The 26,242-nt window shown below is 40.7% G+C and overlaps 1 protein-coding gene across 2 annotated transcripts in view; it reads left to right on the top strand.

Moving 5' to 3' along the window:
• PLXNA4 (plexin A4) overlaps positions 1-26,242 on the top strand; it is a 1,056,784-nt gene that overhangs the window by 959,251 nt on the left and 71,291 nt on the right. For both annotated transcript variants that reach the window (XM_077264448.1, XM_077264449.1), the window contains 3 exons: positions 1,659-1,805; positions 5,785-5,944; positions 8,930-9,033. In XM_077264448.1, the coding sequence (XP_077120563.1) occupies positions 1,659-1,805; positions 5,785-5,944; positions 8,930-9,033 (411 nt within the window). The remainder of the gene's footprint in view (positions 1-1,658; positions 1,806-5,784; positions 5,945-8,929; positions 9,034-26,242) is intronic.

Below are 26,242 nucleotides of genomic sequence, written 5' to 3' on the forward strand. Positions count from 1 at the left end.
CAATAATTTGATTTGCTTTACAGTTGTGAATTCAATTCAGCGTTCCCCTCAGAGCATAATAAATATAAAATGGGAAAATGCAAAAAAAAGACAATACTCACCCTACTGCTCACCTCTTCGGCTGCCCTGCTGCTCACTGACCGCCTCTCCGGCCTTTTCACTATATTCCAGGATTTCTGACCTGGTCACTGCGCTTTGTAAGGTTGTGGGCCACATCACTACTTCACAACTTCATGTCATGCAGTAATCACTGAGGCCTGGTCGTGGTTAAAAGTCTTGATCTACAGTGAGAGACCGGAGTTGTGTGTGCTGGTGTTAGAAGGGGACAGGAAAATGGGCTGTGAGCAGCTGAACAGCCTCTAATATTAACCCCTTTATGGCCATAGACATAAAGGTATGTCCAAGGTCGTCTGCCTGCATTTGATGTGGGCACCGGCATCTTTCCCTGCACATGATAGCTCATCTGATCAGCTGTGATGTGCCTCTAGCAGCCATGGGTGGATCCACAATCCACTGGTGGATGTTACGTAAAAAGCTGTTATCAGTCTCTGACAGTGGCATTTAATTCACGGTAGACGGAAGTGGTCATAAGACACGCCCATGCGTTGTCATGACAGCCAGGGGTCTGCAGAAGAAGCCCTGCTATGTGTTGAACAGCCAATCAGATAATCACCGCTTTAAATCTTCTAAACGGACTATTGAAACCAGTAAAAAGTAAAAAAAATAATGTTTTAAAATATATATAAAAAATAACAGTTCAAATCACTACCTTTTGCCCCATTAAAAATAAAACAGTTAAAACAAAACAAACATATATTTGTATCGCTGTGTTCAGAAATATCCGATCTATCAAAACATAAAGTTAATTAGTCCTATTGGTAAACGGCGTAACAGTAAAAAAAAAAATCAAAAAGCCAGAATTACTTTTTTGGTCCTTTCAACATTGCAATAAAATGCAATAACAGGCGATCAAGACATTATATCTACCCCAAAATGGTATCATTAAAAACGTCAGCTTGGCCGCTGTGATGCGCAGAAAATAAGCCTTCACCTAGCCCAGATCACGAAAAAATGGAGACGCTATGGGTCTCGGAAAATGGAGACTTTTTTTTTAACTTACAAACTTTGGATTTTTTTTTCACCACTTAAATAAAAAAAGAAGCTATACATGTTTGGTATCTGCGAACTTGTGCCTCACTTGGAGAATCATAATGGTAGGTCAGTTTTAGCATTTAGTGAACATGGTAAGTAGAAAACCCAAAAAACAATTGTAGAATTGCGCTTTTTTTGCAATTTCACCGCACTTGGATTTTTTTTCCCTCTTTTCCAGCGTAAAAAAAGTATGGCAATATTGATGGAAAAGTAAAAAAGTTATGTCTCTGGGGAGAAGGCGAGCAGAAAACAAAAATGCAAAATGCGTAAAATCACAAGGTGTTGAAGGGGTTAATATAAAGTGATATCGCATGTCTACATTCAGTTCTGTGTGGCCAATTGTTTTGTAAATTCTTCTATAAAATTAATGTTAGAAAGTTTCCTGCAATATACAGTGGTCAGTTTCAAATCTTACAACTTGTTGTCTCACCAGCTGAAGGAAAAAAATCTCAATATTCTCTCTAATTATATTAGGACAATGCATAAAAATGAACTTTATTTTATAGGAATGTGCAGGGGAGCCTCTGTTTTCTCTCTTTTGTGCCATCAAGCAACAAATGGAAAAGGGACCCATTGATTCCATTACAGGAGAAGCACGCTACTCACTAAGTGAAGATAAGCTTATCAGGCAACAGATTGACTACAAAACACTGGTAACACAGCTTTTATACTTCTATGTGTGCATTTGTTCAGGTTACTGGCAGCAAGCTTTTAAAGATGTCCTCAGAGACACCCACTTTAAGAATTGATTATCTAAAATCCTAATTTTGCAAGCTCCACAAATGTACATACAATATGTGACATTCTTGATAGGGTCAGCACTCCTCGAATGTTTGTTTGGCTCATATGCAATCTGTGTAACATAGCTGTTCCAAAACAAAGTAAATGAGCGTATGTATGACACAAATGATGTTGACAAATTCTGATAACGTCATAGCGCACCACACTTGTGAAGGTTAGGATTGCTACATCTGTAGTGTCACGTGGTGGCGGTAGTCTAGCAGAATGGCTCTTACAAAGTGACTTTCCATTCTGGCTTTTAAGAGAGGATCACAAGGACAGAACCTTCCCTCCATCACATTTATATACTGCTTAACATTTAATTTGTAACACTAAGAAGGAAAATTTATGGAATTATGGAAATCACAGGTTGATAAACGTGTTAATGATATGCATATTATAAAAAAAAGTAAGCAAAATTCTAGTATCAAGCAGGCGTATCAGGTGAAGAAATACATGCACTTACAGTACATTCCTTGCTATGCTATGTCAGGTTATTAATGGTTGTCTGAAGAAAGTTCTGCCACACTGAATGCACTTGGGCATACAAATCCTCAAAATACGCTGCTGGCTGCTCTTTTTACAATTGTGACCAATAATGTCATAGATGTCCTCAATGGCAGATGCTGCAAACCACGGTAGAAGGTTTAAGTCATGTAGGTTGCTCATGGTAGAATGAGCAACATATGGACTGGCATTGTCATGTTGAGAAATGGCTCCTGGGACACTTTGGAGAAATGGCTGATTCCACAACCAAATCAATGTAATGCCGAGCTGTTAGTGTACCTGGAGTGAAGATTAGAAAGGTCCATCTTACTATGTAATATGCCACCCCACACTATAATCCCAGGAGTAGGACCGGTGTGATGTTTCCTAGTAAAGGCCTCTAAATGGCATTTCCCTCATGGTTTCTAGGCCAATCTCCGGCTATCATTGCATCCAAGACAAAAGCGGGACTCATCTCTGAAAAGGATAGACCACCTTTTCAGTCTCCAATCCAGCCTTTGGTCTCCATTTAAAAACCACGTACACATATAAAAAAATGTTTTGATTCCTTCCCAAACACTTTCCAACACTTTTAACTTACAACATCATTCTTCCTTGCTTTGGAAATTTTTGGACAAAAGTGTGTTCCTTTGTGAAAAGGTAATACTAAAATTGTTGTTAATCCGTCTTGTAGTGCCCAAGAGTGTAGAGCACTTTAGGACTACATCTTGTGCTGATTTTAATTTTGCAGCCAAATTTATTTCTACTTAAGAAGGATTACGATTTGTAAGAAACGGATATGATTTAGAAATTCTTACAGCACCACTTCAATAAATACCTTTGATAGATGTATATTTATTCTGGAAAGCTATCTGGAATTATTCCAGTCGTTTTTTTCTTCATGAATTTTCGAAAAAACTTTTACCATCATGAATTTTCGAAAAAACTTTTACCAAATGTGCAAAAGTTTGTTGAGGTGAATTCAGGTGATTAGTCACCAGTCTGTCGCCTGCCATGCATCTCAATTACAGCAAACATTTCAGATGTTTTTTGTCATATTCACTCGTTTTTTTGTACCGTGTTCTGCACAGAGTACATTACAGGTCTCAGTAACTAATTGAAATCCCACCAGGCTCTCTAAATGAATAGGTCAAATTACAGCGAGCTGACTGTGTCTGGAGTGATGAATAGGATGTGCTGCCGTATATGATAGATACCCACCTACGATGGAAATGAATGAACGAGAAAACACATGAAGCTTGAGGGAAGAAATACCAGAGCCATCCGTCCAGAAAACAGACTATCTTTTAAATATTAACATGTCATTTGCAACTGGTATTTAAATAAATCAGAAAGTAGTCGGGATGGACAAGTTCCTTGAAGCGAGATTTCTTCACAAATATCATTCTGAAAAGTCCGAAAGTCATTAAGGAGCTTTTTCCAAATACCAAGTACTGTACAGTGAAGTCCGTTCAAGGCAATTATATGGTTTGTTTACAGGGCTGCAGCTGTGACATCCAATCTATAACAATTGACCGCTGCAGCCAGTCACTGGCGTCAGTGATTATTGTGAGGCACCTTGTTGAAGACTGATGAGTCGAGTGATAACAACTTATTTTGACATTTTCAAGCAATACCATCCTTGTTCCCAATTTTTTATGAAAATCCCCAACTCCTATAAAGTTCATCCATGAAATTCTATATATTTACATTATAGTGACCATAGAAGAAGTTATCTATTAGGGCTGTTGCTGAATTGGTTATCTCTCTGGGGGACTTGGTTCGACTGTTAATAACACTTAATTGGGCTTTGTATAAAGCCTCATTCAGACTTCAATATTTCATGTACATGTTCTATCCACATACTTCACATGCCCATTATAGTCAATGGGGCTAATGACATGTCTGCGATTTTTGCATGTGTCATGTATAAAACTCACCAATGCAAGTCTATGGATCAGTGACAGCACAGATGACACCTTAGTCGCATCCTAGTCCTATCTTTTTCCTGACTGTTTGCTAGGAGGAGCTTGAGAGACCTACATTAACTTTATCCATTTGAGAAAAAATGATCAAACATTGCTGGCAAAATCTGACACATTCGTAATACCTGAGAGTTGGGTATTACAATAGTGTTTTATAATGTTATTTATAATACTGAAGTTTTGCAATGTTTTGGTAGTAATTTGAATTATTACTATGTGTGTTACTATGAGTCAGCAATTATTACACCATCTCGGGTAGATAAATAGTTGAAATTCTCACTGAGCTGGTAAGTAGGAAACTAGTTTGGTGGGTAGAGCTGGGTGTGCGAAAACTGCTGCACTTTTAGGGCAGAGTTCAGTTGGAGATCAGCAAGAGGACAGCCGGAAAACATCTAAGGGAATTATCTCCTCCGTGTCAGTGTCCTGTATGGCGACGGACTGACCTGAAGAAAAACATGTAAGGATAGTCCAAGGACTAGCACCCAAGAGGTTGAAGGAGTGTCTTGGACCTCTAGAGCACACTTATCCTAAAGGAAACCGTACGCTGGGGAGCCGGGAGGAGTACTGGCCTGGAGGGTAGTCCCCTATGATGAAGACGGGAAAACAGGCATCTTACAAAACCATGAGGGTTAGAGGTAGCAGACACAGTGGGGTCCACTGGGGAACACCACCCTAGTGGGATCGAGAAAAATACATTTTGTCAGCTTGGACAGCAGGATAGGCTCTGACTCGCTGTTTATCACGCCTCATATGTGCCGTTTCCTGCATATGCCGCCACGTGCCTGTCTTTTGGCCCTTTGGTCATCTGAAACACGTCATACCATCTATGGCTGTGTACCTTTCTGCAGCTGTTTATGTAAAGTTCATCTGGTTTAATGGTAAAACTGCCTGTTGACTCTCCTGTCCCTCCAACCACACCAACACCACAGGGAACGCCACCTAACAAGTACTACCGGTATTAACACCCGCACACCCACATCCTTGTGCCTGTTTCACCGCATTTGAGCGCCATGCATCGGTCACGGCCACCCACCCCATGTGACAACAAGAAGGATACGACCCGTGGTGTACTGGCTTTACTGCGCTCTGCGAGTCACACATTGATCAAACTTTTATGAAAATCTGTTGCATCAAGTACTTTTTTTCACATCCAAGAAAATAACTGAATAAGGCCTAATCCTAAAATGTACCCTGTAATACCTGCTGCAGAAAAGAGGTGCCAAGAAACACTGACCATTAATTTCCAGTCATTACCTAAGGTTACAGGTATTGGGGGGGCATTTGGTTAGAGAGGCCGCTGTCTTGGGTAGATGTCATTTTTTAGATTCGAAACTTGCAACAACGTTCATTTATTTCTGTTTCTTGCAATTTTTTTTTTTAGGTTCTCAATTGTGTTAATCCTGACAATGTAAATAGTCCGATGATTCCAGTGAAAATCCTCAACTGTGACACAATCACTCAAGTGAAAGAGAAGATCCTGGACACCATTTTTAAGAATCTTCCATGCTCCCATCGGCCGAAGGCTGCAGATATGGATTTAGGTAAATACACACACATATATATATATATATCACTTTGTAGGTAGTGACAGCTGGTAGAAATGCTCTGATTCTCATCGATTACTAATCACAGGTGACGATATACTAGCTATGCAGATATTTGCACCAGTCATTGTGGAAAAGTATGTGCAAGTGGTTACTACTGCTAGGTCCTGACGGAGGACTGCACCGCTGCTCGCTATGCTGCACCTACAGGATGAAAAGTGATTATTACACAAGGGAATGGGCAGCAGAACAGGGAACCTGACAGCGGAAGCATGCCGCATGTATCAAGCACTGGCTGTGTGATTTCAGCCAGGTATGTGTGACTCTGAAGTGCTGCGTTGTTTCAGAGAAGGCCGCCAGGGACCGATCTGCACCAGAGACTGGTCAGACCTGCAGGTCGCCGGCGGCTTCTCCCAACCCACTGACCTAGAATGACAAGTTTCTCACTATATACACATGCAAGGAGAAACCTGTCCCTCCAGGAGAGCGGATAGGGAGAAGCTGCCGGGGACACGCCTGCCTGACTAGTCTCCCGTGCGGTTCAGTCCACGGCAAACTTTAAAGAATGTTTTTCTCTGAAACATTGCTGTGTTCCTTACCTGGCTGAAATCATGCAGTAAGTGGTGAATGCACACATCTCGTTGATTGGGCAGTACACTTTAGCTGTTGGGTTACCTTTCATACTGATGTAGGGGCTGAGATCCTCAATCCAGCAATGTATCACTTTCTGGGCTGCTTGCTGTAGTTTTGATAACATCACCGTTTTAATCTGCTTCATCTGCTGTAGATCTAGCAGTTCTCTGAATGCTGAGCTCTGTATAACCCTACCCACACCACTGATTGACAGCTTTCTGTGTTCTCTGTGCATAGGCAGAAATCCGTCAATCATTGGTGGGGATGGGATTGTACAGAGCTACAGAATGTGGAGGATACATGGCAGCAGGTTTACCAATCCTTCAGTGATAATCTCCTGCTGATAAAACTGTGATTTTTTTACAGAGCTGCAGAAAGCACATTACTGGAATCAGTGTCTCTGTCTCTACAGTATGCTGTTCTCAGATTACTTGACAAAATTTTGTTAAAAAGTGGATAAGGGTCTTTTTCTTTAGTAGTGGTAGCATGTACTTGTCACCACAGCACCCATTTTATTATTATTTTTTTGCAATTCTGTATTTTTCTGTCACATAGGTATCTTCAGGGGAACTATTGTAGTACCAAAAATGTGTTTGAGCAGTTAGATGACCTAGTCTATAGCAAACCCAGAGACACCTGTCCTGTGCCGTCTCTACAAAACAGATTTTATGAAAAGCATATGACCGCTTCCCTAATTCCATGTATAATTCAGATTTCGATTGTCTGTGACTCACAATAAGTGTTTGGTGCTCATTGTATTTTCTCCAAGTAAGTAGCAATGAAACAACTTGTTATTGGCAGTGTCCTTGGCTTTTATTGAGGATATTCTCTGAATTGGAGTTTTCTGCAATACTTGAAGGAAAGAAATTCAGCAATTCATGTATGCAGTGAAAGATACACTATCTTCTGAATGAAATATAAAGAGTTCACAGTCGCTGTCTTCGGAGTTTGCCTTCACCGGCACTTCTGATTGGGAGGCGAGATAAAGATAATGGGATTTTTACTTACCTCTCTCTACAAGGTAGAGCTGAAACAGATTGGATTGGAGAGTGTCTGTCTTTAGTGTTTCTGCTTAAAGGAGCTCGGTGATCTGATGACAATGTATCGGACACACTTTCCTGTTCTTAGACCTGGTGAATATCAATATTTTATGGAGGTCACCTTAAGCCGAGTTTTCTAAGCAGTTTATTGGATCATTCATTAGGAAAAAAAGACTTTAGCAGGAAATATGTCATTTACGTGAACTGCTATAAAAATATATAAGTCTTAAATCCCATGTAACCTTTAAAGCTAAAGTAACAGAATCTTTTTTTTTTCAGTGTGTTTGCTGCAGTACACAATTTCACGTGACACTTTCAATTAGGTATTTCACAAAGTACACATTAAAGGGAACCAGTCATGTAAAATAACACTATTAACCTGCAGATATGGGGTTAATCTATAGCATTCTGACACCGCACATCGCCAGCACTGAGAGCCCCACTGCCAGGAGGAAATTATCTTTATTGGTCCTGGCAGCCTTGCTCTTAAAGTCACAGAGGAGGCACTGGCTGTACCGCGCTCCCAGCACTGACTGACAGCAGGCTCTAATGCTGAACTTTAATGATAAGCCTGCTGTCAGTCAGTGCCGGCGGCACAGTTACAGCCACCGCTCTCTATACACGGTGTGGTGACTGAAACTGTGCCGGCGCCGCCCCCATGAGTGAAAAAGTGAGACCGCTGGGGGTCCTTTGCCAGTCATCTCCTTAGATGAGAGGGGTGCATGCATAGATAAATACACTGGGTCTAGTGGTGTCATTAAGATGGTGCTGACAGTGCTTGCCTGAGATGTCAATGATCCGAGGCAGTGTACTGAAACAAGAGTGGCCTGTTAGTCAGACATATGAGATAGGCAGTGGGCGGGGACAGGGATAGAGAGCAGGAGAGCTGCAAGTGCAACGTCCTTCCCTGATGCACTTTCAGCTCATTTACATATAATTTCCTAGAAACAGCAAAATGGATTTCTACAATCAAGGAATGGAGTCAATCAATAAAAAAGCTCTGATACATATATGTCATTAGTTGTATGTATAAAATTCATATTCCCTTTCAAGCATATGTACTTTTTCTTTTATTCTTTTACAAATACAGTTCAGCTGAGTCAGCTCTCATTTATTGGGTATCTCTGATATTGCAGTTCAGTCTCATTCAAGTGAAGGGGTTGAGCTGAAGAACACTACATGACCTATTGATTAGAACAGCGCTATTTCTGGAAAAAATGACTTATTTGTAATAAAAGTTAAAACGTTGTATTCAGTGGTATGCTTCAGGTTGTAAACACAGTTTTTATATAACGTTTATCATTTTTAGAATGGAGACAAGCAAGTGGAGCTCGAATGATCTTACAAGATGAAGACATTACAACAAAAATCGAGAATGACTGGAAGAGACTGAATGTTATTGGCCATTATCAGGTTGGTGATTCATTTTCAATTTAGTAAGAACACTATTTTAATAATAGGATAGCGTATATAAATATATATATATATATATATATATATATATGAATATTATGATGTAGAATCTATAAAATGTGCACCGGTATTGTAATGCAATACTAACATGAGCATAGCTCAGATATCTAGATTTTTTATGATTTCTGTAAAATACTTGTTGACTCCACATTATAAGGAATCCTAACTTTCTAACTTTAGTACAGAATAATGTTGCTTTCTCCAACTATCTGAATTATTGTATACTGGAAAACCTTCTCCAACTATCTGAATTATTGTATACTGGAAAACCTATCTTCAAATTACAAAATATATTGGGTCTATTTCTCAATACACTTTTGCTGTATATGCATTCTACCACTTGCAGGCTCATGTTTTTTAGGCTGTGTTTCCACAATTAGCTTTTGGTGAGTTTTATTCATGTTGCAGATTTTCTGCATCTATTAGCTAACTTAGGTTACTTGCATTTTTTAACCCCTTAGTGACCAAGCCAATTTTGACAATTCTGATCACTGTCACTTTATGAGGTTATAGCTTTGGAACGCTTTGACGGATTCCACTGATTCTGAGATTCTTTTTTCGTGACATATTGTACTTCATGTTAGTGGCAACATTTCTTTGATATGACTTAACATTTCCCACATGTCAACTTTACATCAGCACAAATTTGGAAACATTTTTTTTTGTTAGAAAGTTATAAGAGTTAAAAATTGACCAGCGATTTTTCATTTTTCCAACAAAATTGACAAAAACATTTGAATTGACTGGGGGGGTCAATATGACATAAAACACCCAAAAGTGACACCATTATAAAAACTGCACCCCTCAAGGTGCACAAAACCACATTCAATAAGTTTATTAACCCTTTATGTGCTTCACAAGAACTAAAGCAATGTGGAAGGAAAAAATGAACATTTAATTTTTTTCACAAATAATTTACTTTAGACCCAAACTTTTTTTATTCTCATAAGGGTATCAGGTGAAAATGGACCACAAAATTTCTCCTGAGTACGCCAATTCCCCGTATGTGGGGGAAAGCCACTGTTTGGGCTCACAGCAGGGCTCAGAAGGGAGGGAGCACAGTTTGACTTTTTGAACACAAAATTGACTGTAATCAATGGCAAGTGCCATGTCTTGTTTGGATACCCCCTAAACAGTGGAAACCCCCAATTCTAACTCCAACCCTAACACAGCCCTAACCCCAACCCTATACCCAACACACCCCTAACCCTAATCCCAACCCTAATGCTAATCCCAACCCTAACCATAACCACAACCATAACCCCAACATCACAACCATAACCCCAACACCACAACCATAACCCCAACACCACAACCATAACCCCAATACCACCCTAACCCAAACACCACCTTAACCATAACCCCAACACAACCCTAACCCTAGTCTCAACCCTAACACTAGCCCCAACCTTAGTCTCAACCCTAACCCAGCCCCAACCTAGCCTCAACCCTAACCCTAGCCCCAACCCTAATCCTAGCCCAACCCTAACCTTAGCTGTAACCCCAACCCTACCCCTAGCCCCAATCCTAACCTTAACTGAAAAGAATGGAACAAAATAATTTTTTTTATTTAATCATTTTTACCTAACTAAGCGGGCTACAAAGGGGGATTTGATTTACTATTTTTTTTATTTTGATGACTGTGATAGGGTCTATCACAGTGAGCCAAATGAACCAATATTGCTGCCAGGAACTGGCCGGCTGATCTCAGCGGGCGCACTGTGCATGCACCTGCGATTTTCTTCCAGGAAGAAGACGCAGAGAGTCTGAGGATGGGTCCAGTGATGGCAGAGGTACTGGGGGGGAGGCTCAGGGGACCCCATTTCTCTCTCCTCTGGCATGCTAGAGCATATCAGAGGAGAGAGAAATGAATGGGAATTCGGACTTTTTTTTGCGATCACAAGATTAGGGACGGAAAAACTGACCCGAATTATGTTCTCCAGGGTCTTAGCTACCCCCAGTAGCTTAGACCCTGGAGATTTTCTGATGCCAGGGATGCTATACCCTAATTTCTCAGCGCCATTAAAAAGCGGCGTTGAGGAATGAGGCCCCTTAACTGCCGTTGTTATAAGGCGTTGTTATCAGAAGGTCGTTAAGGGGTTAAATATGTTTTTGAGTGCTCTTTTTTACATATGTTTTTATCATATTTTTGATATTGTGTTTTCTGTCTCTTTTTGGTATGTCATGTTTTAAATATTTAAATAAAACTTCTTTGTTTTTGATTCTTCCGAGTATTTGGCATTGGCAAAATTCTATTAACACAGTCCTATGCAGATTCCATATGTTTATTATGCTCTTCCCCAGTGAAAATGCACTAAAAATGCATGTGTTTTTTAATCTGATGATTTTTTACATCTAGTGCATATGATGAAAATCCACGCCCTCACAAGAGAAATTGACATGTTGCGGACTTGAAACACGCACTGCTTGTCAGTTTATGCCACATATTAAAGAAGCACAGTGGGCAGGAGATCTCTATAAATCCCATCCATTTTGCTTGAATTGACATAAAAAACTCTTCAAAAACTCATTGTGGGAATTTTGTACCATTTTGTCAGCCTATGTGTTCTCAATAGGGATGAATAGTTGTGAAAAATCTGGAATTGGACCAATGTACCTATGGCACAATGTTAAACATCCTCTAGTAAATTCTTCACCAGAGATAAATGACAATTAGTGTTGAGCATTCCGATACCGCAAGTATCGGGTATCGGCTGATACTTGCGGTATCTGGATTCCGATACCGAGTTCCGATACTTTTGTGATATCGGGAATCGGTATCGGAACCATATTCATGTGTAAAATAAACAATTAAAATAAAAAATATGGATATACTCACCTCTCCGGCGGCCCCTGGATCTTACCGCTGTAACCGGCAGCCTCCGTTCCTAAGAATGAGCGCGTGAAGGGCCTTTGATGACGTCGCGGCTTCTGATTGGTCGCGTGAGCGCTCATGTGACCGCTCACGCGACCAATCACAAGCTGTGACGTCATTGCAGGTCCTTCACGCGCTCATTCTTAGGAACGGAGGCTCCCGGTTACGGCGGTAAGGTCCAGGGGCCGCCGGAGAGGTGAGTATATGGATATATATATATATATATATATTGTTTTTATTTTAATTCTTGATTTTACACATGAATATGGATCCCAGGGCCTGAAGGAGAGTTTCCTCTCCTTCAGACCCTGGGAACCATTCTGATACTTTGCGTCCCATTGAAATGCATTGGTATCAGGTATCGGTATCGGCGAGATCCGATATTTTGCCGGTATCGGCCAATACTATCCGATACCGATACCAATGCCTATCGGAAGGTATTGCTCAACACTAATGACGATACCTATGGCTTATCTAACACTTTTTGTTGAAATAGTTAACTAAAGTTACTGCTTCCATTTGTAGAGATTATTAAAAGAAATACTTTTATAGTCTGATAAGTTGAACATTGAAAGCATGAATGTCTTATCTTTTCTGTCATTATATATTTACCTGGTTTGAAGTTGTCATAATTATGTGCAATTAACTTGCACTCGCACTGAAAATTCAATGTCATTAGACCCTTTAATGTAGGTGTACATAAAGGCACATTCTTGCTAATTTTACTTAAAGTAACAGAAATGTGAACAAATTATCTATTAAGAAAAGACTATAGACCTTTATAATATTGATTTTATAAAAAAATAGAATTTGAAACAATGACATAAAATTAATACTGATGAGCGAACGTGCTGGTATAAGGTGATATCCACGCATGCTCAGGTGCAAACCGAGTGTCTTCTGTATGCTCAAAAAATATTTTTAAGTCCCTGCCACTGCTTGCCTCGCCGCTGTTTGATAGCCGCAACACATGCAGGGATTGTCCGTTTGTTAGGCAATCCCTGAATGAGTTGTGACTGTTAAACAGCCAAGAGACATGCAGCCGCAGGGGCTCGAACATACTATTTGAGTGCGCCGAAATCAATCGGTTAGCACCTGAGCATGCTCAGATAACACCTTGTCCGAGCACGTTCGCTCACCACTAATTATTAACCCTTAAAGTCCCTAAGCAGTTTTTTTGTTTTGTGCATTTGTTTTTTCCTTTTCCAATAATTTTTGTTGAATTGTAACATTTTAAACACAAGCACACTGCAGTATGGAGAGAAAAAAGAAGGAAGGGTTAGGAGGGAGGAAAGAAAACAGAAATTAAAATTTTTATAGAGAGGCAAAAGGGTGGGAAATGAAAAAAAAGGAAAGGTTTCCCCTATAAAAAAATAGGGTAAAAAAAGACAAGCATACAATATAGTACATTGAACACGAGTCCCGCTTTTCTTCCTTCTTCTTACTTTACCAGATTACAATCATCGTTTGATGCGATTTTCTGTTTTCAAGCTTTTCCCTAATATAAAAAGAATTACAAATCACTTAAAGTTTCAAGAACTGTTCCTCTTCAATTTCTGACTTAACATTGTTTTTTGTTTTTTCCTAATCTCCTTCAAACAGCTATAAATTTTTTTTTATTTTTCTCTTGACATAGCCATGTAAAAGTCTATTTGTGAGACAAGTTATAGTTTTGAGGAATACAATTCCTTTTAGCACATAATGTACTGAAAATCGAGAAAAAATAATAATATAAAACAAGACAGAATTCTGCCATGGTTTTATAGATTTTACTTGTATGCCATGATTTTCCATGTTGATACAATTGAGGGGATTCTAACCTTTATACTTACCGTATATACTCGAGTATAAGCCGAGGCAGTTTGCCACGAAAAACTGGGTAAACTTATTGAGTATAAGCCGGGTATGCATTGTACTCGCTATCCTAGTATGCATGGCTCCTCCGTCCCTGTCCTTGTATGCATGGCTCCTCATCCCTATCCTAGTATGCATGGCTCCTCCGTCCCATTCTTGTATGCATGGCTCCCCCATCCCATCCTTGTATGCATGGCTCCCCCGTCCCTGTCCTTGTATGCATGGCTCCCCATCCCTGTCCTTATATGCATGGCTCCCCCCGTCCCTGTCCTTGTCTGCATGGCTCCTCATCCCTATGCTCCTCATCCCTATCCTAGTATGCATGGCTCCTCTGTCCCATTCTTGTATGCATGGCTCCCCCGTCCCATCCTTGTATGCATGGCTCCCCCGTCTCTGTCCTTGTATGCATGGCTCCCCATCCCTGTCCTTATATGCATGGCTCCCCCTGTCCCTGTCATTGTATACATGGCTCCCCCATCCCTATCATTGTATTCATGGCTCCCTGACATTGTATGCATGGTTCTCCCATCCCTATCATTGTATTCATGGCTCCCTGACATTGTATGCATGGCTCCCCAGTCCCTGTGATTGTATACATGGCTCCCCCGTCCCTATCATTGTATTCATGGCTCCCTGACATTGTATGCATGGCTCCCCAGTCCCTGACATTGTATTCAAGGCTCCCTGTCCTTGTATGCATGGCTCCCCATTCCTGTCCTTATATGCATGGCTCCCCAGTCCCTGTCCTTGTATGAGAGGGTCCCTCCTCCCTGTCGTATGCATGGCTCACTGGTCCTTGTCCTTGTATGCATGGCTCCTTATCCCCTATCCTTTTATGCATGTCTCCCCATATAAATAAAACATCCTACTTACCTCGCCTGCGTGCCCTCACTGCATCTCGTTCCAGCCAGCAGCTGTTCCGGCTGAGCGATCATGTGGCCCCGCTCATTAAGGTAACGAATATTCATTCCACGCCTATGGGAATGGATAGGCATGAATATTTATTACCTTAATGAGTTGGGCCATGTAATCGCTCTGCAGGAAGTGATGCTGGCACAGGAATGAACGACATGCAACGATGGCCCACAGGAAGGTAAGTAGAAATTTTTTTTTCCACTACTGGAAGCTGGCAGCTGAGGCTGTACCTGTGCACACTATAAGATAAATTAATATTTATTTCTCTTTAGCAGCGGCACAGGCTTTAGCCACAGCCGCCGGCTCCTGCCTCTATGACCCGTTGCTCTGCTGCTCCCCCTCCCCCGCCGTCTTTCTGGGACAATTGACTCGTGCAAAATCTATTTTTTCATTTTTTTATTGAACTGTGTGAAGGCTTGTAGTTTTGCTCACTGTTTTGGGGTACATACGTGACGTTTGACCAGTTATGGGGAATTTCGTTTTTTGAGAAGTGCAGTTACCAAAAAAACCCACCTCCCCAAATATTTGTTTGGGCAATACACATGGGAATATGCACAAGGAAATACCAAAAATGTTAAAATTTTGCTATTTATATTTTGGAAAAGCGCCATCTGTCAAGACTTCATCCGGGTGTATGGGTGCCCAAAGCGCATCCACTCCGACCAAGGCGCATGTTTCCAAGGCAAGGTGATGGAAGAATTGTATGGCATGTATGGCATCGAGCGGTCCCAGACCACCCCTTACCACCCTCAAGGCAATGGAGCTTGTGAATGCTTCAACCGAACCTTACTTCAAATGCTGAGAATGTTGGAGGAGGATAAGAAGGCATGTTGACCAGACTATCTGCCAGAATTGGTCTGGACATACAACAATCGGGTCCACTCCACCATGGGTTATACCCCCTATCTACTGTTGTTTGGAAGAGCTTGACGAAAGATCATTGAGTTGAATTTGGAACAGCCAGAGGAGCTGATGGAGCGAACTGTCACCTCACGGGTGAAAGAGCATCGGCAATGATTGCAAACGATACGGCGGCTGGCGGGTCAGCAACTGCAAGAAAAAGAACATACGGGCCGCAAACCGTCTCAAGATTTACCGCTCCAACCTGGAGACCGAGTATTAGTCAGAGAGAAACGCCCCAAGGGAAAACTAAGTGAGAGTTGGGAAGTACAGCCATACAAAGTTATCGAGCGAGAGTATGCTAACAGCCCTGTCTACAAGGTACAGACTGAGACTGGGGCATCCGCCCCTAGAGTACTTCACAGAAATATGCTGCGGCCTTGCCGGTCTGAGGTCTGTTCTACGCTATTTTTGCCTGAAGGTGCCACTCCACTTCCTGAATCTGTCATGCCTGATGGTGAAATCGATGATGAGTTGTGGACTGTCCCTGACACAGTAGGGGGTCCTCAGCCGCACAGAGACGGTAATCCCAAGGATGTACCAGTACCGCCATGCGAGGACGAGACCGGACAAGGGCTCACAATGTCTCCAACAAGTGTTCCTCTGGAAGATAGTCAAGCCTTGGCTGACAGCCAAGAGCTTCGGAGATCCCAGAGGTCTAATGCAGGAGTTCCACCAGTCCGATATGTAGAACAGTGTGCTCTGTCTGGTTTTACAACTTTGTTGCCTCCTCTGTAGGTGCTGTTTCCTCATTGCACGTTCCTCCATTACACTTTGACCCTGATGCTGTGATGGCCGAGGACGACCATCATTAAGAAGGGAGGCATGTAAGAGGGTGGTACTGTTATGGACAGTAAGGAACATGCTGTCACTTTAAGAGGCTGCACCCCCTTGTCTGGCGTGATGGAATGTCCTGTTTCTCCCCTGCAAGAGTCGGTGTAATGAACTAGTCTGTGCAGAGCACATGTGTGGAGCTGGAGCAGCGTGTGTGAGCTGAGGCTGCTGCAGAGAGGACTTTTTGTGCTGATAGCTGAAAGAGAGAAGAACTGTGCCCTGATATAGCTGCAAGAGAGCCACAAAGATACAGAGAAAGGGATTTACAGTTTCCAGGAGCATCCCTAGGATCCAGAAGCAAGGAGAAGACCACGTTTCACAGAGCTGACAGAAAGCTGTGCGCACCACCATATTAGACTGCTGGGGGCCCCCTGGGACTGGAGCTGATTCTCCAACATCACCGTGAGTTTGTTCCTGTTTGGTGCACCTGTTAGGGCCTAGTGTAGGCTTCAATAGTCAGTACATGGGAGCCATGTGGCCTGCTTAGTAAAGGCCAGGGAGGTTATACGTAGAGTAGCATCATCACTTGTTTATTGTTTACATTTGCTTGTTAGACATATTTTGAGTCTGTAATAGTTGGAGCACCGTGCTATTTTACGGAAAAGATAACGTTTATAATTCTTTTAAATTGTCTTTTGCCGTTGTACACCCATTTGCATCTTCATCATTCACTTCATTCCTTGCCTTCCAATAAATCTACCCTTTGTTGTTTGCACCTCATCTTGTGTACAGTAGTCTTCCTGCACCGTGGTGGTCCCCCGGCCATCGCTTCAATCACATTGCGTGAAGGACCATTAAGCTGTGAATTAATGGTGGTCATCTTTGATATCTTTTAAATGCCACTGTCATGATTTGCAGTGGCATTTAGGAGGTTAAACTGATGTGATCAGAGCCAGTTTTGGTTTCACCAGTTGAATCTCTGATGCCATCTATGTGAAGCAGCTCCTGAGCCCCTTCTATATAATGATAGCCCACATACAGTGGGGAAATAAGTATTTGATCCCTTGCTGATTTTGTAAGTTTGCCCACTGACAAAGACATGAACAGTCTATAATTTTAAGGGTAGGTTAATTTTAACATTAAGAGATAGAATATCAGAATTAAAATCCAGAAAATCACATTGTATAAATTATATAAATTGTTTGCATTTTGCAGTGAGAAATACCTGTTTGATCCCCTACCAAGCATTAAGAGTTCTGGCTCCTACAGACCAGTTAGATGCTCCTAATCCTAATCCTCATTACCTGCATTAAAGACAACTGTCTTACATAGACACCTTTACAAAAGACTCCTGTCCACAGACTCAATTAACCCCTTCACGACATGCCCCGTACTTGTACAGCGCATGTCGTGTCTCCCCCTTTGATGTGGGCTCCGACTCTGAGCACACATCAAAGTCGCGACATGTCAGCTGTTATGTACAGCTGACATGTACACGCAATAGCCGCAGGTGGAATCGTGATCCACCTGCCGCTATTAACCTGTTAAATGCCACTGTCAAACGCTGAAAGTGACATTTAACTATGAACCTAGCAAAAAAGCCAACAAAAAACAAGTGTGGGATTGCACTTTTTTTGCAATTTCACCACACTTGGAATTTTTTTTTCTCGTTTTCTAGTACAAGACATGGTAAAAGCAATGGTGTCTTTCAAAAGTACAACTCGTCATGCAAAAAATAAGCCCTCACATGGCCATATTGACGGAAAAATAAAAAAGTTATGGCTCTGGGAAAGAGGGGAGCAAAAAACGAAAATGCAAAAACGAAAAAGGGCCGTGGCGTGAAGGGATTAATCAGTCAGACTCGGTCCTCTACAACATGGGCAAGACCAAAGAGATTTATAAAGATGTCAGGGACAAGATCATCGATCTGTGCAAAGCTGGAATGGGCTACAAAACCATAAGTAAGATGCTGGGTGAGAAGGAGGCAAAATCTCTCCTCATGGGGTATCCTTGATCATGATGGTGAGAGATCAGCCTAAAACTACATGGTGGAACTTGTTAATGATCTCAAGGTAGCTGGAACCACAGTCACCAAGAAATCCATTGTTAACACATTATACCATAAAGGTTTAAAATCCTGCAGTGCCCGCAAGGTCCCCCTGCTCAAGAAGGCACATGTGCGGACCCATCTGAAGTTTGCCAATGAACATCTGGATGATTCTGTGAGTGATTGGGAGAAGGTGCTTTGGTCAGATGAGACAAAATTTGATCTCTTTGGCATTAACTCAACTCGCCATGTTTGGGGGAAGAGAACCGCTGCCTATAACCCAAAGGGCACAGGAAAACTTCACTGCATCAATGGGAAAATTAATGGAGCCATGCACCGTAAAATCCTGAGTGACCATCTCCTTCCCTCCACCAGGACATTAAAAATGGTTCATGGCTGAGTCTTCCAACAAGACAATGACCCAAAACATACAGCCAAGGCAACAAAGGAGGGTCTCAAAAAGAAGCACATTAAGGTCATGGAGTGGCCTAGCCAGTCTCCAGACCTTAATCTCATAGAAAACCTATGGAGGGAGATAAAGCTCTGAGTTGCCAAGCGACAGCCTCAAAATCTTAATGATTTAGAGATGATCTGCAAAGAAGAGTGGACCAAAATTTCTCCTGACATGTGCGCAAACCTCATCATCAACTACAAAAAAAGTCTGACTGCTGTGCTTGCCAAAAAGAGTTTTGCCACAAAGTATTAAGCACTGTTTGCCAGATGGATCAAATACTTTTTTCTCACTGCAAAATGCAAACAAATTTATATAATTTATACAATGTGATTTTCTGGATTTTATTTTTGATATTCTATCTCTCAATGTTAAAATTAGCCTACCCTTAAAATTATAGACTGTTCACGTCTTTGTCAGTGGGCAAACTTACAAAATCAGCAAGGGATTAAATACTTATTTCCCCCACTGTACATATATGATGGTCATCACTATATAGTTAAAATGATATTGAACCCTAACATGGAGGGTTGTAACATGTGATTCACTAACTAAAATGTCCCAACACCCCTTCTAAACCAATAATTTGTTACAGTTTTTAGCTTAGACTATGTCCCAAAATATTAGAATATACATATAATTTCCCATCAAGTATGACATATGTAATATGGTGGGTAAGAAAGAAGAAATATTTAACAAATAAAACAGTCCAGAGTCCTACTAAGATTTCTTAAAAGTTTTTTTTTAATAAGATCTCCTTTTTGGTATTGATAATCTTGGGTGTTTTTTATTTGATCAAATGTGTTGGGGACATAATTTTGTGTCACTTACTAATATATGAGTATGACAGGTTCTCCTCCTGGCCTTGTGGTTTTAGCCTTCCTCACAGACTTCTCAGATCTCCTGTTCCCAAAATGGCAGCAGATCTAGGAGCATTTGACTATACCTGTCTGTCAGCCTTCTCCTATCGAAAAATAGATTTCCAGCGTGCAGTGTTTTTCAATTGGAGGAGGCTGGACAGGTCCGCCACATGCTCCTCCATCAGCATCTGTTCTGAGCAAAAGCACTGAGCATTCTCTAAGGAAGGAGGAGAACGTCTACTACTTATATATTATTAAGGGCCACAAAATCATGTCCCCTACACATTTGTTTAAAAAGGATAAAGTGACTGGCAAATTCATGTTTTCCTTTCAAAATAAAATACTATATTAAAATACTATATTTCTACAGCACTTTTCTCATCTAGCAGTCTGTGGATTAAACTTTTCTCGGAAACACAATATTGTCTCAAAGCCTTTAGTGATTCAAGGCATGAAATATGCTCCAACGAGTAATAAGTATGCAGTAGCAATAATTTAGGACTTTTTTCAAATTAAATATCTACAAAAGTGTTTGTTTTGCACTTCCACAGTACTAAATGTGTATTTTACACTGTGAAAAGAACATTTTGTGATTGAAAGTCACACATTACCTGTAGAATATTCACAAAGTGAAAATGAAACATAAAAAGGATTCGGTTGAGGGAGATTAGACAGTCCTTACTATACATTAGACATAACCCTTCAAGTCTCAGTCCCACTGCCAATCATCTAGAATGGCCTCCCTCCCAAATGCTGCTGGCATAGTTTGTCTTTTGCCTTTGCCAGCCTAAAGCTTGATAAAATCTCACTTTCTTCATTAACGTGCAAATAATTTTGGAGATAAGCTGACTGGCCTCTAAAACAAGAGCCCTGGGTGCTGTCACACATTACCTGTAGAATATTCACAAAGTGAAAATGAAACATAAAAAGGATTTGGTTGAGGGAGATTAGACAGTCCTTACTATACATTAGAGATAACCCTTCAAGTCTCAGTCCCACTGCCAATCATCTAGAATGGCCTCCCTCCCAAATGCTGCTGGCATAGTTTGTCTTTTGCCCTTGCCAGCCTAAAGCTTGATAAAATCTCACTTTCTTCATTAACGTGCAAATAATTTTGGAGATAAGCCGACTGGCCTCTAAAACAAGAGCCCTGGGTGCTGTTCTGGCACCATCACTAAATTAAATGTCAGGGTTTTGTCTGTTGGCATGGGGTACAAACTGGAAATGGAAAAGTAGATTAGAAAGTAATTACCATCAGAGGAAAAATCATAAGGACAAACACTTTTTTCTCGAAGGACATGGGAAACATAGTACATAATTCCTTACATAGATGTGTCCTTCCTTCACCACTGCACTTGGTGCGCCATTTCCAGGGATATGTGGCACATGATGGCTAGCCTTGGAAAAATATGATTTTTTGATATTGTGGTGGGCGATTAATATGCTAAATGTGTATAGTAGTGACCTCCTAGAGCTTGTGATATGAATCTTAACAAGTCATGGATTTTGCAAGCTTGTCATGATATTATATTGAAATTGTTTCTTGAGAACTTGGGTGTCTTGTAGCAGGTTTTTTCTATGTAATTACAGAGCAGCATGATTTAGGGGTAGAGACATTCATTCCAGTCATATGTCACTCAATAGGTTGCTTGTTGCCGTTTTCCAGGACCCGTATTGTCTCCATTTTTCGTGATCTGGGGCAGGGTGTGGGCTTATTCTTTGCACATTGAGCTGACATTTTTATTGATACCATTTTGGTGTAGATGTGATGTTTTGATCTCCCGTTATTACATTTTCATGCAATGTTGCGACAACCAGAAAAAATTAATTCTGGCGTTTTGACTTTTTTCTCGTTATGCCGTATACCGATCGGATTAATTATTTTTATACATTGATAGATCAGGCGATTCTGACCCCCGCTATTCCAAATATGTGTATTTTTTAATTGTTTTATTTTGAATGTGGGGTGATTTAAACTTTAATTTTTTTATATTTTTAAAAACATTTTTTTCTTACTTTACACTGGCTTTAATAGTTTCCATGGGAGACTAGAAGCTGTGATCATCCGATCACTGGTGCTACTACAGCTCTGCTCTGCATAGCAGAAATGTTCACTTGTTATGAGCGCCAACCCCTGGGCAATGAGCAAATCGGCAATGGCAACCACAGGGGTCTGCTGCAGACCCATCAGCGACCTGCAGTTATGTGACACGGATGCAGATGGGTGGGATTAGTGACTTGCTTCCGGCGCAATCACGTGAAATGCACTGTCAGAGATTGACAGCCGCATTTAACAGGTTAACAGCAATTCCATCCGCGGCTGCCTTTTCCCACAAAAGATGTGGCTTAGCGCTGGAGCACATGTCAAAGGGGGAGACCCAACATGCGCCGTAAATGTATGGCGCATGTCTTGAGGGGGTTAATAAAAAGTTAATGTGAAACAATAAGTTTTACCATATTATAAATCATGATTCAAAAAAACAAGATTCTACTCCAACCCCAGATTTTTCCCAGAAACCATCAGGGGTGCATCATGCTAAAAAACAAAACAAAATGAGAACATACAGTACAGTGGGTATGGAAAGTATTCATACCCCTTTACATTTTTCACTCATTGTTTCACTGCAGCCATTTGGTAAATTTGAAAAAGTTCATTTTTTTCTCATTAATGTACACTCTGCACCCATATTGACTGAAAAAAACAGAAACATAGTAAATTTAGCAAAATTAATAAAAAAGAAAAACTGAAATATCACATTGTCATGAGTATTCAGACCCTTTGCTCAGACACTCATATTTAAGTCACATGCTGTCCACTTCCTTGTGATCCTCCTTGAGATGGTTCTACCCTTTCATTGGAGTCCAGCTGTGTTTAATTAAACTGATTTGACTTGATTTGGAAAGGCACACACCTGTCTATATATGACCTCACAGCTCACAGTGCATGTCAGACCAAATGAGAATCATGAGGTCAAAGGAACTGACCAAGGAGCTCAGAGACAGAATTGTGGCAAGGCACAGATCTGGACAAGGTTGCAACAGAATTTCTGCAGTACTCAAGGTTCCTAAGAGCACAGTGGCCTCCATAATCCTTAAATGGAAGACATTTGGAACACAAGTCTTCCTATACATGGCCATCCAGCCAAACTGAGCAATCATGGAAGAAGAGCCTTGGTGAGAGAGGTAAAGAAGAACCCCAAAATCACTGTGGCTGGGCTTCAGAGATGCAGTAGGGAGATGGGAGAAAGTTCCACAAAGTCAACTATCACTGCAGCCCTCCACCAGTTGGGTCTTTATGGCAGAGTGGCCCGACGAAAGCCTCTCCTCAGTGCAAGACATATGAAAGCCCGCATAGAGTTTGCTTAAAAACACATGAAGGACTCACAGACTATGAGAAATAAGATTCTCTGGTCTGATGAGACAAAGATAGCCCTTTTGGTGATAATTCTAAGCGGTGTATGTGGAGAAAACCAGGCACTGCTCATCATCACCTGCCCAATACAATCCCAAGAGTGAAACATGGTGGTGGCAGCATCATGCTATGGGGGTGTTTTTCAGCTGAAGGGACAGGGCGACTGGTTGTCATTGAAGGAAACATGAATGCGGCCAAGTACAGAGATATCCTGGATGAAAACCTCTTCCAGAGTGCTATGGACCTCAGACTTGGCCAAAGGTACACCTTCAAACAAGACAATGACCCTAAGCACACAGCTAAAATAACAAAGGAGTGGCTTCAGAACAAGTCTGTGACCATTCTTGACTGGCCGTGATATATAGTAATTGGCACTCAACTTGTATTTATGGATGCAGGAAGATACATGAATTGCAGTCCAGTTTATAAAGTCTTTTCGGTCAATTCATGACCTTCTTCAGTATACCGACTGCTTAATATTTTCTTGTAGTAGGCAAATAAGCTCGTAATATACTCTTATGCAGCCACTGTGGGGTAATCCAGCCCCTTGATCTATCCAGCAGTGGACACTACGTTAGATGTGCAGCCTCCATGCCACTATCCACCACCGACCACTGGACCCGGTTATTCCGGACCACTATATGCACATTTCTATCCACAGTGACGCAGGTACTTTTGTACTTTCTATATACAAGGGGCTGGATTACCCCTCAGTGGCTGCATAAGAGTATATTACGAGCTTATTTGCCTACTACAAGACAATATTAAGCAGCCGGTATACTGAAGAAGGTCATGAATTAACCGAAACGTCTTTATAAACTGTACTGCAATACATTTATCTTCCTGCATCCATAAATACGAGTTGAGTGCCAATTACTATATATCACTGATTTGGGAACTTAATTGAGCACCATCACAGCTGTGCCACGTTATACTACATACATTATTGACTGGCCAACCAGAGCCATGACCTAAACAACATTTAGCTTCTCTGGAGAGACCTGAAAATGGCTGTCCACCAACGTTCACCATCCAGCCTGACAGAACTGGAGAGGATTTGCAAGGAAGAATGGCAGAGGATCCTCAAATCAAGGTGTGAAAAACTTGTTGAATAAATCCCAAGAAGACTCATGGCTGTACTAGCTCAAAAGGGTGCTTCTACTCAATACTGAGCAAACGGGTCTGATTACTTATGACCATGTGATATTTCAGTTTTTCTTTTTTAATACATTTGCAAAAATTACTATATTTCCGGGGTTTTTTTTCAGTTTTTCAGTCAAGATAGGGTGCAGAGTGTACATTGATGAGAAAACATTTTTTTTTTTTAATTTACCAAATAGCTGCAATGAAACAAAGAGTGAAAAATTTAAAGGGGTTTGAATACTTTCTGTAGCCTCTGTATCTCTTTATGCTGGAGAATATTTAGGGATAGAGTTTGTTTTCTAGATATGTACAATGCTTTGGTTCCTAGGTGAGGAAAACGTTATAGAAATATTGTATTTTACCTTGAATGGAAAATATGACCTAACCAGTTTTCAGGTTGTATTTAGTGTTATCTGGTCATCTCTTCTAAGATATTCATTGTTAAAATACAAGTTATAGTATTCATGACAAAAATTAAAAGACTAGAGAAAACGAATAGCTTCGATGCCTCTGTATTATTGGCCCCTGAATTTGTATTCTTAGCTAAGATATGCATCGAGTTGGCATACAGCCCTTAATGCTCAGCTATGTACACTCATGAGTCCATGATTATCTGACATTCAGGAGGCATCGTTTAGAGAAATGTATCTTTTCTGGTATTTTATCACCTTTATGGCCAAGATAAAATTCTCAAAGGGAAAATACATAAGGAGACCTGTACTTGGAAATATTTTTATTCTACATTTATGTGACAAGCCTTGGCTTTTATTATTGTATATGTTGTAATATAAGTTTGTCAAACTATATTGAAAGATATTTTTCAAAATAATAATGGAGAACAAGTTAATTTGAGTGGCTTATAAGAAAAAAATAAACACTATAGATTTTTGTTCTGTTTTCTATAATAATGCTTGCTGTACATTTTATGGACAGTATTTCTAGTAACACAGCCTAAGCCGCTATCCATTGCCCTCTGCCAGCTTCTGGTGTATCACAAACAAACACAGAGTTTTTGGGAGACTCTAGGGTTTGAAGTGAAACCTGTCTCCTGCTGTGTGCCAGCCTATTGTGCCAGGCTTAATGCTATAGTGTAGTTCAGCAAGATTAAACGTATTACTGCTTTCAATCGATGGGATTATCACTTAAGCAATAATAACAGCAAATTACATGCTTTAGCGGCTTATTATTTCGACATTTCCCTATATAGCTCTGCGTTATGGCTGGTTCTGTATGATTATTCGTGTGTCATGTGTTCTCTTACAAAGGAAGCAGTGAAATGCTGTTGCCAGGAGATAACTTAATGTGCTTTATGACAATAATAATAATAGAGATTATGAGATACATAAAGAAGTTAACAAACTGCAACAGTCATGAGGAAAACGAAGTACATCCTCTTTTATTTTTATAGTTTTACATATTGGAACACATATATTATAAAACATCTTACAGCCTCAGATGAGCATCAACACATGGCAAATAACACCTTGTCATTATTTAGTAAAACTTTCAAAATATAAAAGCAATGTATTAAAAATTAAGTAGACTCATACTACTTTCCATACAAATTAAGAGGATGCTGCTAATCAAATGTCTTTGATTAATCATTCATCAGCAACTATGACCACCTCTATTAAAGCAGAAGTTTTGGCAGTTTGCTGATCTGGCACATTCAGGAGTATGAGAAAGAAGTAAAACATCAGCAATGATCTTAGAAAAGCAATTATTGTTTCCATTGATCTTTGAAGGCTTATACCTAGAGATGAGCAAACCCGAACTTAAATATTCAGTTAGTATCTGAACACGTAGTTCTCACGGAAGTTTATTGCAATGTTTGTAGTTACCGGGGGTTGATAGAGATTATTAACAAGTGGAAAACATTCAAGACGTTTGACAGTCTTCCCAGTACAGCACATCCCAG

Source organism: Ranitomeya variabilis, chromosome 5, assembly GCF_051348905.1.
Source record: "Ranitomeya variabilis isolate aRanVar5 chromosome 5, aRanVar5.hap1, whole genome shotgun sequence".
NCBI lineage: Eukaryota > Metazoa > Chordata > Amphibia > Anura > Dendrobatidae > Ranitomeya > Ranitomeya variabilis.